Source organism: Cebus imitator, unplaced genomic scaffold (assembly GCF_001604975.1).
Source record: "Cebus imitator isolate Cc_AM_T3 unplaced genomic scaffold, Cebus_imitator-1.0 Scaffold86, whole genome shotgun sequence".
Taxonomy (NCBI): Eukaryota; Metazoa; Chordata; class Mammalia; order Primates; family Cebidae; genus Cebus; species Cebus imitator.
In genome coordinates, this window is record NW_016107401.1 from 6,445,019 (window position 1) to 6,461,377 (window position 16,359).

A 16,359-nucleotide genomic window follows, 5' to 3' on the forward strand; every position below is an offset into this window, starting at 1 on the left:
GTGTACTCAAATCAGATTCCATTAGAATAGTTCCAGGACCTCATTAGACAGACTCTCAAGTAAGTAATTAAGCCTCCAATCTTAAAATGTTAAACATTTCAACATGTATTGATTAATTCCTGTAAAATACAGAAAGTGCAACATCACCAAATGTGCATTTCCTAAGATTCATTTTAGAATTCACGTGAAAATTTAGTAATAGTATTTCAGTTAATTATGGCATTTGAGAAAAGATACTTATGGGGAAAGATCACATAAACATGCTTTGGGGTGATATGTTAAAAAAACTACAATAATTAGAAGTATTGCCCTAACATTTCTAAAATCACATAAAAATGATCATCTTTGATTGCCATTTCAATAATTTTGGATACAGGGTATGTTATTTTCTGCTCACTAGTAATCAAAACACATAAAACAGACTTGTAACAAATATTCAGAGTCGATTACTTTCATAAGCTAAACATTTCCAAGACTTTAAGATTTGTGTTTGAGCATACAGTACTGCAATGTTGGCTACATAAAATAAAAAAATCTTTTTGAGAGGAAGCTCAATAATCAGAGGCTGTATTGCATTTAAGGATTTAACACTGGCTATATACAAAAGGGAAAGCATTTCAGTGAGAAATACTTCACATTACTAAGTTCTCTCCTTTAATTATGGCAACATTCAGCAGCTTATGCTACTCTTTTATCCTTTGGTTCCCAGTGACAAACAATGCAGTAATAATGCCTCTGGTTTTAGTTCCTCTTGGATGACATTTATTAGCAGAGAGAGAGACCTGATTCTTTAGCTGAAATTTGGCAGCCCAAGAAGTGCACCAACTGCTCCAAAGTATCCCTGTATAATTTAAAAATAACTGTTATATAGTGCAGCTTTTAAATTAGCATACAATATTAATAACTTGAGAACACACAATTATGCACAATCTGTTTAATAATATTTGGAAATCTACCAATTTCTGCATTGTTAGCTATTATAAAAAAATTTCTCAATCTGTATTCTTGATTTCTACACACCTCTGCAATATGTATTTTTATTTATTATTATTATTTTTAGAGACTGGGTCTCACTATGTTGCCCAGGCTGGCCCTGAAATCCTGAGCTCAAGTGGTCCTCACATCTCAGCCTCTTAAATAGCGGGGACTATAGGCTCACACTGAAATATGTATTCTAAAAGTGTAGCCTTTAGACACTAAAGCTTTCAGGACTGTAATAGAAATTCTGTACCCTCTCCCCTTTACTTAATAAACAAACTAACTTCCTGTGGCTGTGCCTGACACTCTCATTGCATGCCCTGTGGAATTGCACAAGAGCACACCCTTATGATTTATATAGTGTAAGCAGTGACAATGAGACATGAAAGCTTTTAAGAGCAGAATACTTATGTTACTAATTTGTAATGATATAGCCATTTGACTTTGATCATAAAATGATTCAAGTTAAGTTAATCCAAAACATTATGTAGACTGATAATTGGTCAGATCACAATTTAACTGCATGTAGTAAATGTACAGACAAAAACTTAGGGGTGCCTACCAGGTTACTGTAATTCTCTTCCCCAAAACTGAAACTGAAGTAAAGGAACCAATATTCTACTTAAGGCTGGGCATGGTGGCTCATACATTTTATAAAGGATTGCTTGAGGCTAGGAGTTCCAGACCAGCCTGGGCAACAAAGGGAGATCCTGTTTCTACAAAAAACATTAATAAAAGTAAATTAGGTAGGTATAATGGTGCACGCCTGTGGGCCCAGCTACTTAGGAGGCTGGGGTGGGAGGATTGCTGAGCCTAGAAGAGGCTGCAGTGAGCCATCATCATGCTACTAAACTCAAGCCTGAATGACAGAGCAAGACCCTGTCTCTTAAAAAACATGCTATTAAAATTCACAAAACATTTTCCTACCATACCTCATGTTCTAGAAACAATGCTTTCAGTTGACCTTTTGACCAATAATCCAGTGCATATGCCAAAAGTTTCATTGAGAGAGTATTGACACGTAAAAAATTTCCAACAAAGACAACTCTGTTTATTTTCTAAAAGAAAAGAACAAAGAAAAAACTTGTAAAAATAATTAATAGATTTTACAATACAAAAGGTTTCAAAATATTTATTTACAAATGTAAACAACTACCCTTTATTAGTACAATACCTACTACATTTCTGGCATATAGCTCTATAATCCTGAGTATTTAAAAATTAGTTCTGGACACATCATCATACATTTATCGAAATCCACAGAATGTATAACACCAAGAGTGAATCCTAAACTATGGACTTTGGGTGATGATGATGTGTGAACACAGCATGGTGGACTGTAACACATGACCACTCTACCGTGGGATGCTGAGAATGGAGGAGGACTGTGTGTGTATGGAAGGGGGTATATCAAACTCACAGAACTTTCCACTTAATTTTATGTGAACCTAAAACTGATCTAAAAAATAAAGTCTGGCTGGGCGCGGTGGCTCACGCCTGTAATCTCAGCACTTTGGGAGGCCGAGGTGGGCGGATCACCTGAGGTCAGGAGTTCAAGACCAGCCTGGCCAACATGGTGAAACCCCGTCCTTAAAAAAATAAATAAAGTCTACTTTTAAAAAAAAGGTTCTAGAAACAGCCTGGCAGATGATTTCAGGTGAGACTTGTTTTTGAAAATGGCCAATAAATAGCCCCTTTACAAAGTCATTTGGAGACACATTATTGATGTGATTAAAAAATAATAAAACCATGGTAAGTACTGTAAAATGCATTTAGGATAAGTAGCAAATTTGGCTCCTATATTGCAACACATGTTGGACAATGACATGCAACTGTGGATTCTATAGAGTTCAAGAGTAATACTGACTGGGGTACTGGCATATGCCTTCAAACCCCTAGGATTCTAGCACTCTTCGTCCATCCCCTGCCTGATTCACGTGTCATTCTCTCTCTGCTAAGATTCCATACTAATTTGGTTTCTTAGATACCTTTATGATTAGGAAATCTTAGATAGGGGAACTGGTGTTTTGACTCTCACAATATTGACTTTTGAGTAGAAATCTTTGTATATAAGTTGGGATACTGTAAACCATGGCCTTAGTTATTGTTAATTCAATTGGTCAGTGGAAATTTAGACATACAGGGGGGTAAGAACAAAGGTCCCAAATTGTTGTCAGTGCCCAAAGTGAAATATTATCCCAATCGAGGTTAAATGGCCTACTAGTAGCTCCAAGAACCAACTAACACTTAAGTTTCTTAAGTTATTAAAAAAAACTGATGAGATCAAGTTCTGGATTTAAATATAGAATATTTCAGAGGATTTGCATAGTTGTTCTCTCTGCTGGAAGCTTTCTCCTCTAAATGTCTACATGCACAGTTTCCCCCTCACCGCCTTCAAAGCTCTGCCTGAGAATCACATTTTCAATAAAGCTTTCCTTTAACCCTCAATTACTTGGCAATTTGTCCTCTACCACTCTCTCCCTATTCCCAATCCTCTTTATCCTGTTTGATGGTCTCTTTTTTAAAAACAAGCATTTATCACCTAATACACACTAAACAATCTCTTCATTAATATATTCCAAATGCCCAGAACAATGTCTGGCATCTGGTAATCAGTAAATATTTACTCAATGAATAAATGAGTGAATGAACAAAGTAAGGGTTTGATCAAAAAGCCTACTTCCCAATCCATTTAAAGTATTTGATATTTACAAAAATTAAATGGGCGAATACTACTATTATTATATAAGGAAGCTAGAATTAAATATACATATAAGTGTGCACATGTGTGTGTGTATGCATATATATATGGGTTTTTTTTTTCATTCTCTTCCAAACAAAAAAATCCCAACTATATGGTCAATCTAACAGTATATGCTTTTCACACTTTTCCTGAAACAAACAATAAACACCACTTAAATATCACGAAGAACAGGTCTCAATGCCTTCATAGCCCTGTACAATGCTGCTTGATCCATATGCAACAAGGCAGCACTGTAAAGAAGCCGAGGGCAGTAAGAAAACTTCCAAGTATTCCACTAATCAAAAGCAACATATTCAACATTAAGCATTGGTGGTACAGTGGTGAGCACAGCTGCCTTCCAAATGCAACATTAAGACTAAAAAAACTAAAAAGTAGTTACTTCAAAATGTCTTATGCTTAGAATTTTCTTTTATAACTTGAAGGGATTTACGTCGTGTTTTTCTGAAAAAAATTTCTGGATAAATATCCCCTATTTCAATTTGAATTATCAGCTACTTTCTTTAAAGGTAATACAACAACATATACCTAACGAGTCTTGGTGTTTAACTGGCTACATCTCAATCCCAGAGGCCTCCTTAGGGAAAGTGAAGAAGCCCTGCTAGATGTAGCATTCACATTTTTGATAATTCAAGTTTTGTGTTTTTTACCTCATTAACAGCACACATTCGTGCCACAGAACCAATGTTATTGGTGATAGTAACTAAAGTAGCTCTTGCCAGATCTTCTTTACTAACAGATTCTCGCTTCTCCTTATAAATCATATTCCCAAAACTGCAGAAAAATGAAAAATAAAAGTCAAATCTGCTGATAAAATGCAACATTTTACGTATTAACAGATATATCTACAACCTGGATATTTTTATAAAATTAGGACCAAAAAGTAGAAACACATAGGGATAAGCTAAAACAAACTAATAAAAAAATCTATGCAAGCATATAAAGTAATACCTTTCAAAGGATTAAGGTTAAAATTACATCTCAAAAAAAGCATAGTTATTATAAGAAAGCAAAGATTACTAAAATATTTTCATTTGTAAACCTGATTCAAAACAAATTAACAAAGTCAAAATTACAAAATGTTTCCAAAAGTATCTCAGCTTTAACTTCAAATTCGTTTTCATTCAGTCACAAGAAACATTTATGACATACCAAACTTTTTGCTGGAGACACAAATAGTCCCTCAAACAGTGAATTACTCTAATGCAGCACTGTCCAACAGAAATACAATGAGTAATATGGAATTTCATATATGTTCTATTAGCCACATTAGAAAGGTAAAAATAAACAAGTGAAATTAATTTTAATTGTACATTTAAGCCAATATATTCAAATGTCATCATTTCAACATATGGTACTCATATACCAAGTGCCTGAAGTGGCTAGAGGCTACTGTAACGACAATGCAGGCCTAGATACAAAAGACAGCAAGAGAAGCACTAACAGTAACAGGAAAAAACAAAGGCTAACCTTGGAAATACAAAGAAAAAAAAGATCTTTTATTACTATGGTAAGAGGAAAAAGTTAAGAAGGTATGAGACAGGGCTTTTCAGAGTAAAAGGACCATAAAAAGCCAGAAAAAAACAGAAGGAAAATCTTAGGCAGAAGCAACTAAAGGTTAAATGCACAGAGAAATGAGAAATGAAAACATCTATTAAATCACAAGATGTTGATCAGAGTGAAGCATCTATGTGAGGGAGAGGCAGGAGATATTACTGAAGAATGAGACAAAGTCCACTATCAAAGGGCACTGGATTCCCTGACAAAGAACTTGGGGTGCACAAGCAACAATGGTTAGGAAGTATAATGGGAGATAAAGCTGATATATAACAGAACGGTAAATGTAAAATATTTAGGAATCGATTTAAAAAACCATGCATGTCCTGAAGCTATCTAGGGGGGGAAAAATGTATGGACTTTATTTGGAGAGGCCTCTTTAAATGTGTGAAAGGCACAAAAGTAGCCTTAAACAAACAGAAAGACAACCTAAGTTCTTCGACAGCAATACTTACTATAAAGATATCATTTGTCCCTAAGTTAATATGTAAATTTACTGAAATTCCAAAAATAACTTTTTGTAATAGAGGAAATGCTTGTAAAGTTCATATAGAAAATCAAGCAAAGGGATGAAACTAGCCCTTCTAGAGATTAAAACATACTTTTATGCCTCTATAAAGCTAAAAGTATAATGGTGATACATCAACAGAATAATGAAAAGCCAGCATATGTTAAAAAAACCATCACAAATCAGTGAAATAAAGATGGACCACTAGACATTAGAGCCTTCTAAAAGAAAAAAAAAACCTAAAAAATGAGAGCATGACCTATACCTCACATAATACGCAAAGATAAACTATAAGTAAATCAAATATTTAAATATAAAAACACCACCATTAATGTATCAGAACAAGGGTTTATTCCTTTACATATTTGGAATGTAGAAGACTTACTTACTATGAATCAATATCCAGAAGCCATAAAAGAAAAGACTGATAAATTCAACAGTATAACAACCCAACCGAAAAGTAGAACACAGAATAACTCACAGAAAATAAAATATGCAAGGTTCTTAACCTCAGTGTTAGTAGGAGAAACACAAATTAAAATGACATTAAGATACCACTTGTCCATCTGATGAGCAAAAATGCAAAAGTTAGCACTTTATTGGTGAAACAGGCACTTTCATTTATTGCTGGTAAGAGTGAAACAGTACTGCTTCTTTGCATAATTAACAGTATCTCAAAAATGCATTTGCAGTCCAACTTTTGGGAACTTATCCTACCCACAGGCCTACACATGTATAAAATAAGGACAACAACAACATGTAAAGATTTCTAGGGTATATGGATACTTTAAGACTATATATAGTACGCCATATAATGGTAGATTACCTTTTGTATATGGGGAGAAAAGAAAGAATATGTATTTGTATTTGCATAGAGAAACACTGGAAGGACACTAAAAAATTAGGGAAAAAAAGTTTCTTACAAGGTACATTCAGGGTAGATTTCTTAATGTAAACTTAATTTTTAAATGACATCAATGTTCAAAACGTGGAACCGAAAATGGGTAAGAGAAAGCATCCTTACAACTTTCTGTAATATTGCTTTCCAAAAGCTAAATAAGCAATGTGAATTACTTAAGTTCCATAACTTATTACATAAATGTTAAACTTACCTAGATGCTACAGCCCAACCTGGCAAACCAAATCTTTCATAATCTCCTCCATAAATATCACGGACCAGCTTGTCAGCTTGTGTGCTGTCACCTTTGGATGCCATTTCAAGAGCCTCTTCAAAACTTTCACAGCCAGTCAGTAAACTGCATAAACCCAGAAAGGTACCCCCTCCAAGGCTAAAGAAAATAAAGAAACTTGCTAAGTTGCATTTATACATTGTATTATTTTGCTTAACTAAAAGGGTGGATCATTCATGTATTCAATAAACACATAGTAAAAAATCTATGACTAATGCTAAGTGCTGAAATAACATAACGAAGGCAACAAAAATTGTTTAGTAACACCAATTTGTTAGATCAAAGAATAAACCAAAGAAAAAAAATCACTTGGTGGAAACATGAGGACAGGAAAGACCTCTTAAATATCTCCCAAAGTCTTCACCCAAAACCTTACACTCTGCAGTCACCAAAAACAAATTTTTGTGTGTGCATTAAAAAGAAATAAATAAAAAATCAGTACCATATTAATTACAAAGAGAAAATCTTTACTTTTTCTTTTTGAGACAGGGTCTCATTCTGTCCCTCAGGCTGGAGTGCAGTGACCATGATCATAGCTTACTGCATCCTGAACTCCTCGACTCAAGCAATCTTCCTATCTCAGCCTCAGTAGCTAGACTACAAGTACATGCCACCACACTGGGCTAATATATATGTATATATTTTTGTGGAGATGGGGGTCTTCCTCCGTTTCGCAGGCTGGTCTTGAACTCCTGACCACAAGCAATCCTCCACTTTGGTCTCCCAAAGTGCAAGAATTATAGGCATGAACTACCATGCCAGGCCTTGTAATTTTAAATGGTTTCCAAGAAATGATTTTGTGAAAGGTTTATTTACTTGGTCTGACATGGGTGAAATCAATTCATTGTGACACATTAACATTTAACATGTCCTAGACATAAATACAATGAGTAAATTTATGTCCAGCTGGCCAACATGTCAACTACAGAAATTTATTTGGTTCTAGTATTCTTTTGGATATGCTCCCAGAATGAAATCATATCTAATTCCTAAACTTTACACCTTTGCTCTCTGGTCTCACCTAAATTTCTATAAAGTTCTATCCCTGAATCACTGATGGATTTAGTTAACAGACTAACCTTTTAGAGTTAACTGAAGAAGGTAATAGTAGCGTATAATTCTTTGGCATTGAGAATTACAACAGAGGTAAACTTTTAACAACCATAAAAATAAAGTACTAATTAATTTTAAATATAATTTTAACATAATTACTACTTTAAAATTAAAATCAGTTTTTTCACATATCAATCTAAAGTATCCCAAAATCTTGCTTCCTTAAACAGGAGTCTTCACCTCTCTGTAAAGTTGATAAAATACATAAAAGAATCATGAGTTTTAAATCTTATTTCTCATTCGTATTTCAGGTATTATAGAAAAGCTTGTGGGCTATTTGGGAACATTAACGTTATCACACAAAAAAATCACATTAATTCATCCTGTAAAAACAAATTACAATGTTCTCTAATACTGCAGTTTAAATGCAAACCTATTCAGCAAGTGGTAAGCTAGGTGTCCATATATCTATTAAAAAGTAAAAGATAGGTAAAGAAAAATGCTTTGGAAAAAAGAACAAAATATTAACAGTAAAGTTTTAAAGTCAAAAGAACAGTTGCTTCCAAGTAAATGCTCTTCAGTTAAATTTTAGAAAAAAATATTACTAGATTCATTATAGATAAAAATTCACTTTTACCATTATGGAAATTTTGATGCCAACTGATGCTGACTAATGAACATTTAATAATTTCAGTTTGAGTCCTGACATATACATCTTATAAAAATACATTGTCTGTTGGCCAGGCACGGTGGCTATTACCTGTAACCCCAGCACTTTGGTAGGTTGAGACAGGCAGGTTGCTTGAGCTCAGGACTTTGAGACTAGCTTGGGCAATATGGCACCCTCTTTTACTTACCAAAAAAAAAAAAAAAAGAAAAAAACAATGCTGTTGTGCAAATACATGTTCTTTTTCTGGTGAAAACAGCATTATTATACTGATTTTATAACTTGTATATAAAACAATGTAAATGCAGCAATATGACCAAAAATGTCACTACCTTGTCCCAGTCACTCGTTTATAGTTGTCTTTGGAATGGACTGCTAAAATACTGACTCCTGAGCCAATGTTCACTACAAGCAGTGGATAAGGATCATCCAGGTTAAAAGGCATCTTTTGGCATCGTTCAGGCTCTGAGGCATTAGCAAAATAATAGCACTCCGCTTGTCCATTGAAACTGACAGAGTCTATATACAGCAAGCCCTTTACAAGGCAGTCAAGTTCATCCAGTTTGTGCAGGTGGAGGTTTCCAATCTGTTTTAAAACAAAAAGATGACATTCAAAAACAACTTAACTATATAATTTTCCTACACTACTTCACAAAATTTAAAAATAATCTATGACCCCCACATTTTCATTATACTTCATGTCAAAATCTCTTAAAGATTTAATCTAGTCCACTGGTCCTCAGTGAGGGTGATATCACCTCACTACTAGCTTTCTAAATGATGGGGAGAAAAAAAGGACCAAAATGACATTTTGTGGGCAGGGACCTGGGATACCAGACATCTTTAATAGGTGAACATTTCTGCAAACCAAAGAATTATCCCATCTATGCATTATTTTTTAGTGTTCTGTCAGTCATTTTTATAGCGGCAAAAGGAAAATTATTTATAATTATCTGAGCCTAGAGAAGGACAAAGTTGTTTTACCTATATGTCTGTGTATATAAAAACAAAACTATTCATCCCATGGTTTGTTTTAATTAATTAATTTTTCAGACAAAGTATAACTCTGTCACCCAGGCTGGAGTACAACGGCATGATCTCAGCTCACTGCAACCTCCACCTCCAGGGTTTTCAAGTGATTCTTCTGCCTCAGCCTCCTGAGTAGCTGGGATTACTGCCACCACGCCTGGCTAATTTTTGTATTTTTAGTAGAGATGAGGTTTCACCATATTGACCAGGCTGGTATCCAGCTCCTGACTTCAAATGATCCACCCACCTTGGCCTCCCAAAGTGCTGGCATTACAGGTGTGAGCCACTGTGCCCAATCTACATAGTTTTAAACACATACTAAATTTGCTAGGAACTGAACCACCATATAAAGCATGGGAATATTGTACTTCTTACTGTTTGGAATTTTACCAAGTGTTTGTTTAGCATGTTGGAGGGTCATGTCACCAACAGCAACGCCATTTATGGTATCTGATTAGAACATACCATATCAATCTGGCATTTGGAACTTTGGTATTTATGATGAATCTATGTATAGGTACAAGCATATAACTGCTTCATGATGTCCTCTGGAATGATCATACTGTTTGTTAATCTACCCACTGACAGATTAATTTCTGAATGATCAATGATACCTTGAGCTCCTGTCTTTATAATATAGTTTTGAGTATTAGTTTGAAATTATTAAATTCCTTATTTCAGGTTAGTAAAAAGAGTATTATTATAAAACATTGCAGCTTAGACATCACTTTCTCTGGGAACCTCTTCAACTCTCTAGGAGTTGTTAGGTATTACTCCTCTGTGTTCCCATGACACCTCTTTTCATACAGTATTATAGATCTTTACCCCAAATTACAATGGTCTCACTTATATAAGCCATTTAAGTTACTTATATTCCTTTTGAGGCAGGGCCTCACTGTCACCCAGGCTGAGCACAATGGCTGAATCACAGCTCACTGCAACCTCAATCTCCTGGGCTCAAGCAATCCTCCCATCTCAGCCTCCCAAGTGGCTGGGACTACAAGCACAGGCCACTATGACGAGTTAATTTAAAAATTTTTTTTTGTAGAAACCAGGTCCCACTATGTTGCCCAGACTGGTCTCAAACTTCTAGCCTCAAGTGATTCTCTCACATCAGCCTTTACATTCCATTAACAGTATTTTCTTTTGATTTTGAGAAATTATTCACATTTACATTTTCAGGAAAAACAAATTTCAATGGCCCTAAACAAGGCCACTCTTTATTCTAATGGAAAAGACTAGCTGCTTGGCAAACCACTCTTTGAACTCTCATTCTAATGGAAAAGACTAGAAGATGGCAAACTGCTAACAGCACATGACTCAAAACAATACTCATAGTTCTCCTGCCATGTCCATTCAAATCACCCCATTTGACACAGGAACATGGAAGGATTGACAGTGTAAAAACAGAAAGGGTAACAGATTTTCATTCAGGTGTCTATTATACTAACCAGAAGACACTGGTTTCCAAACTTAGGGTTTGGGAAGGAGATGGCCCTGGAAGACTAACATTTGAATAATATTCCAAAAACCATGTAAACGTAGGACAATAGCGAGAATAATGCAAGCTTCATTTATATCTGCCATTGTACAATGCCAAATTCATTAATGTCCGAAGTGCCCTTTTTACTGTAGCTTTGTAGTACAGCCCTAAACAAGTTTTACCAAATATTATTTGTAACAACATGCCCAAATCTGGGTAATGTTTAGTCATCCCATAAATCTGTTTAAAATGCCCCAAGTGAAAGGAAATCATGAATATATATTTCCCCTGCATGTGCAGGGAGAATTAAAGAACATGCTAGATGGAAACCTACCGTCATATTTAAAAACTAACAGGTTTTAATTTTCAGTTTTGAGTAAAAGATACCTACTGTGCGAAAATCTTTTTCAAACTTGTAAGCACCACCTCCTGTAGCACATAGCACCGTTTGCAATGTTGAGAAGTTTTTATCTCTTCCCATTTGGATAAAAGTAGGCAGGTCCTGGGTTGGAAACCTGATAAAGTGCAAGTTCCCTCTTCGGCCAAAAAGTGTTAAATCTTTCAGTTCAAGATGTACATCCCGAATGCCGGTAGATCCATATGCTACATTAGAAGTCAGATATTTCCGAATACTTTTTAAACTCTCAACTTCTTCTTGTTCTTCCTCTGCTGTGATATCAATAGGTTCAAAGTACGAGAGCTTTACTAGAGTTCCCCCAATGTCCATGCCAAACCAGGGGAAAGCTATGGGAGAAAGGAAAAAAAAAAAAAACCATATATGTATATATATATACACACACACACACACACACACACACACTATATATATACATACACACACACACATATATATACACACATATATATATACATACATACATAAATACATACATCCATCTTAGAAACACAAACTAGAAAATAGTTAATTAGCCGCACACTTCATTTACTCTGCATCATGCATTCAGGCAATAATATGTATTGGGTAAGACACATGTTCTATGTAGAACTCACCTTTTTCCCTTCAAAGTCTTATTAATACATTTTCTAAAAAACGTATAGGGTGCTTAGAGTTGACCTAGGACCTTTTAGTTCCTGGCCTTGTAGGCACTCCTTTTCATTTACTAAATACTTACCATGTGCTCTACAAATGAGAAAAAAATTCAGACTTTTTTTTTTTTCCTTCAATAAATAGGTCATCACCAAGAGCCTGAAAATCTTTGTTTCTATAAACATTTTAATACAATAAAATTGGCCTGTAATCACTTCAATTAACCCAGGAGAAAAGTGCCTCCTTAAAAACCAATTGCTGCCGGGCACAGTGCTCACACCTGAAATCCCAGCACTTTGGGAGGCTGAGGTGGGAGTACTGCTCGAGGACAGGAGTTTGAAACCAGCCTTGGCAACATAACAAGATCCCATCTACAAAAAATTTAAAAATTAGCCGGGCGTGGGAGCATGCACCTGTAGTCCTAGTTATGGGAGGCTGAGGCAGGAGGATCACTTTAGTCCAGGAGGTTGAGGCTGCAGTGAGCCATGTCTGAACACTGCAGATTAGGTAACAGAGTGAGATCCTGTCATAAAAAACAAACAAACCCAAAAAGCGGTTCCCTTCAGTAAGTAATCATTATCTCCTCTACATCAGGAAATGGGAATGCAAATAAGATAAAATACCTGCCCTCAAGGAATGCTCAATCTAGCATGAATTACAAAATTCAAATTTTTATAATTAGATTAAAGCACAACTGATTCATTCAGTTCTCTACAGAATTACAGCTAACATTTACTGAGTACACACTATCTGCCAGAAATATGGTAACCACATAGAGGCTCATTTAATCAATACCCCCACTATAAGATTGCTCCATTAAGTGTACCACTTAGACAAGGAGGCAAAGCAATTACAAACTTGCCGAAGGTCAAACTGTTAGGTGTCAGTAACAAGATTCCATCCTAAAAACATGTATTTCTATTCTCTGGGATCTTAACTACTATGAAAGACTCCAAAAGAGTTTAATACACAAGACACATGGATTAAAATGTCTGGCAACAAAACATATTTAACAGATTTTATGTAGAAGTTGTAAATAAAAATTAATTATAAAATTCTTTCTTACTCATTTAACTTAATTGGTATGTGTGTGCCATTAGAAAACCAGGAACATAGAATTCAATGAGAAAGGATTCTATACATTTCTCCACTTAAGAATTCACACATTTACTAAAAGTAGCACATAATTTTGAATATGAGGAAGGAGTAATCCTCATTATCTTCTTTTGGAAAAACAGCTCATTTGTCTTTATATTTGAAACTCAAATTACAGATCTGGAGCTACATTACAGATAATCTTAAGAAAGAAATAGTATTTTGTATTCTGGGAAGGTTCTTCCCAGTACAGGAAAAAAAGAGTTTTTTAAAAAAGCAAAATGACTTTGCACGATAATTGGGGAAGCCAGGGGGCAGCTTAGAGCCAAATGCAATACTTTCATATCACCTATAGACAGGTATAAATAACTAAGCAACATAAGCAGAAGAAACTGACTAAATTTTCTCAGTTTTGTCGAGTGACTAGCAACAAAGGCCATCTTTTTTTTTTTTTTTTTGAGACATCGAGTCTCGCTCTGTCGCTGGCCCAGGCTGAAGTGCTGCAGCAAGATCTTGGCTCACTGTAGCCTCTGCCTCCCAGGTTCAAATAATTCTCCTACTTCAGCCTCCCAAGCAGCTGGGACTACAGGCACACACTGCCATGCCCAGCTAATTTTTATATATTTAGTAGAGACGGGATTTCATGATGTTGTCCAGGATGGTCTTGATCTCCTGACCTCCTGATCCACCCTCCTTGGCCTCCCTAAGTGCTGGGATTACAGGCATGAGCCACTGCACCCAGCCAACAAAGGCCATTTTTAAGTAACATGTGCTTGAAAAGAATGGTAGCAGCAATACTAAAAGAGGACAAGTTCATACCAGGTGTCTGCTTGGACAAACACAAACAAAACAACAGGAACAGATCTCTTTATCCCATAAACCAGAGATTCCTTCAGAATGTCCCAATCTGGCCGGCACAGGGGCCACAGGGGCTCATGCCTCTAATCATAACACTTGGAGAGGCTGAGGCGGGTAGACCACTTGAGGTCAGGAGTTCCGAGACCACCCTGGCCAACATGGTGAAACCCCATCTCTACTAAAAATACAGAAATTAGCTGGGTTGGTGATGCACACCTGTAATTCCAGCTACTTGGTAGTCTGAGGCAGGAGAATCGCTTGAAACCAGGAGGCGGAGGCTGCAGTGAGCTGAGATTGTGCCACTGTACTCTAGCTTGGGAGACAGAGCAAGGCTCTGTCTAAAAAAAATGTCCCAATCTGTTGAAATATGTTATTAGGACACTTTTCAATGGGCATTAGATAAAACAAAGGCATCCTGCTGATATATATAACCAAAACGAATTCTCCTACTTGACTGACGGTTGACTCTAGAAAATTCTGTGTGTGGGGGGGGTGGAAATCACTATTGCTACATTAAGTACACTGTGAGATAGAAAAATTTCTACAAGGTTAGATTAAGCTAGAAACCTTATTTTTCCAAAATTCAAGATAAATTAAAAAAAAAAATTTGCAGGTTTTCCGTCTGTGCCTTGTGTCAAACAAACATAGGCGTTAAAATAGACACACAAATATAAAAATGTCACTCAGGGAGCAAACTACAAAGCTAATACATTACCAAGTTTAAAGTTCATGCCATTTTTATTTTCAGCCAAAAGTCTTTGCTCCCAGGTTTATAAATATCTGGATACTGTCATTCTTGAAAGCAAAAATCCCAGTTAACACTTACACAAAAAACTTTTCATCCTTACACAAAACTATTAATTAAGTTTCAAAGGAACTCTAATGTCCAGGAAAAGAGTTCAAGTTTATAGACTAAACATTGGAGAAATAAATTATCTAGTTTTCTAAATCTATAAATGAGTACCAAAGATTCTGATTCCAAAGGTATATCAACAATCAATTAGAAGACACATACTCAGGCCACTCAGTAACGCATGTAGTGAAGTGTTAAAGACAAACACATAAAAGGTGACAAAATACACTAAAAGCTGAGTATCCTTAATCCAAAATTCTGAAATAAAAAATCTGAAACCTTGTGAGCACTGACATGAGGCTTCCAAGGAAATGCTCAACAGAGCATTTAAAATTTCAGTTTAGAGATCCTCAATCTGTAAGCAAACGTATATAAGGCAAATATTATAACACCCAAATGAAACAGAAATCTGAAACACTAAACACTTCTGGCCTCAGGCATTTCAGATAAGGGATAATGAATCTGTATTTTACACACACACACACACACTCTCTCTCTAAGTAAAATTCCTAAACAAAGCTGTATTACATATATTGAATCTCTCATGTGTTTTAAAACTGTATTAGATACTTTAGAATATTATAAAATGTGTACATAAGGCATAAACAACTATGAACTCAAGAAACAAAATTATTATTAAATTTCAAACTTGTAATCCACTTATTAGTGTATTAGACTACAGAAACACAATGTTTTATAAAATACTGTAAATTAAATTGTAAAAACAATACTACTTTCTTAAGTTATTGCCCAAAGAGATAAGTTTTTTAAAAAAAATCAACAATGCCAAAAGCCTAAGACTCATTTCACATCTAGCCTACTAGAAGTGTGTTCCTTGAGTGCTGTTTTTAAAGAAAGGTTGGCTGGGCGTGGTGGCTCATGCCTGTAATCCAAGCACTTTGGAGGCTAAGGCAGGCGGATCACCTGAGGTTGGGAGTTCAAGACCAACCTGATCAACACGGTGAAACCCCGTCTTAAAAAAAAAACAAAAGAAAGAAAGAAAGGTTAACTAGAGAAGCTATCCTGCAGATGATGACTTCTTAGTAACCATAATGTGCAAACCAGAAAATTGCATGCTCCTTCTATTATTTATAGCACATATCAATTATGACAATTTTCTCCTTAAAATCAATGAAGTAGGACTGAAAGAGAACTCAGCCCTGCTGTAACTCCAATTAAGAAAAAAAGAAAGAAAAGTTGGTGGCTGGTAATGGCCACCTTTTAAAAACTGAGATCCTTTCAATTCAATAGAGTTCAGGAATTAATTTCTTTTTCTTTT

General features: G+C 35.5%; 1 protein-coding gene across 3 annotated transcripts in view; it reads right to left on the minus strand.

Moving 5' to 3' along the window:
* Positions 1 to 16: 16 nt before the first annotated feature.
* PANK3 (pantothenate kinase 3) overlaps positions 17 to 16,359 on the minus strand; it is a 22,267-nt gene continuing 5,924 nt past the window's right edge. For 2 of the 3 annotated variants that reach the window (XM_017534458.2, XM_017534460.2), the window contains 6 exons: positions 11,618 to 11,970; positions 9,047 to 9,300; positions 6,917 to 7,093; positions 4,390 to 4,513; positions 1,911 to 2,036; positions 17 to 841 (listed from right to left, as the gene is read on the minus strand). In XM_017534458.2, the coding sequence (XP_017389947.1) occupies positions 791 to 841; positions 1,911 to 2,036; positions 4,390 to 4,513; positions 6,917 to 7,093; positions 9,047 to 9,300; positions 11,618 to 11,970 (1,085 nt within the window). In that variant the 3' untranslated portion in view covers positions 17 to 790. Of the gene's footprint in view, positions 842 to 1,910; positions 2,037 to 4,389; positions 4,514 to 6,916; positions 7,094 to 9,046; positions 9,301 to 11,617; positions 11,971 to 14,942; positions 15,003 to 16,359 lie in introns of those variants that run through there. The other variant, XM_017534459.2, reaches the window with a different exon arrangement.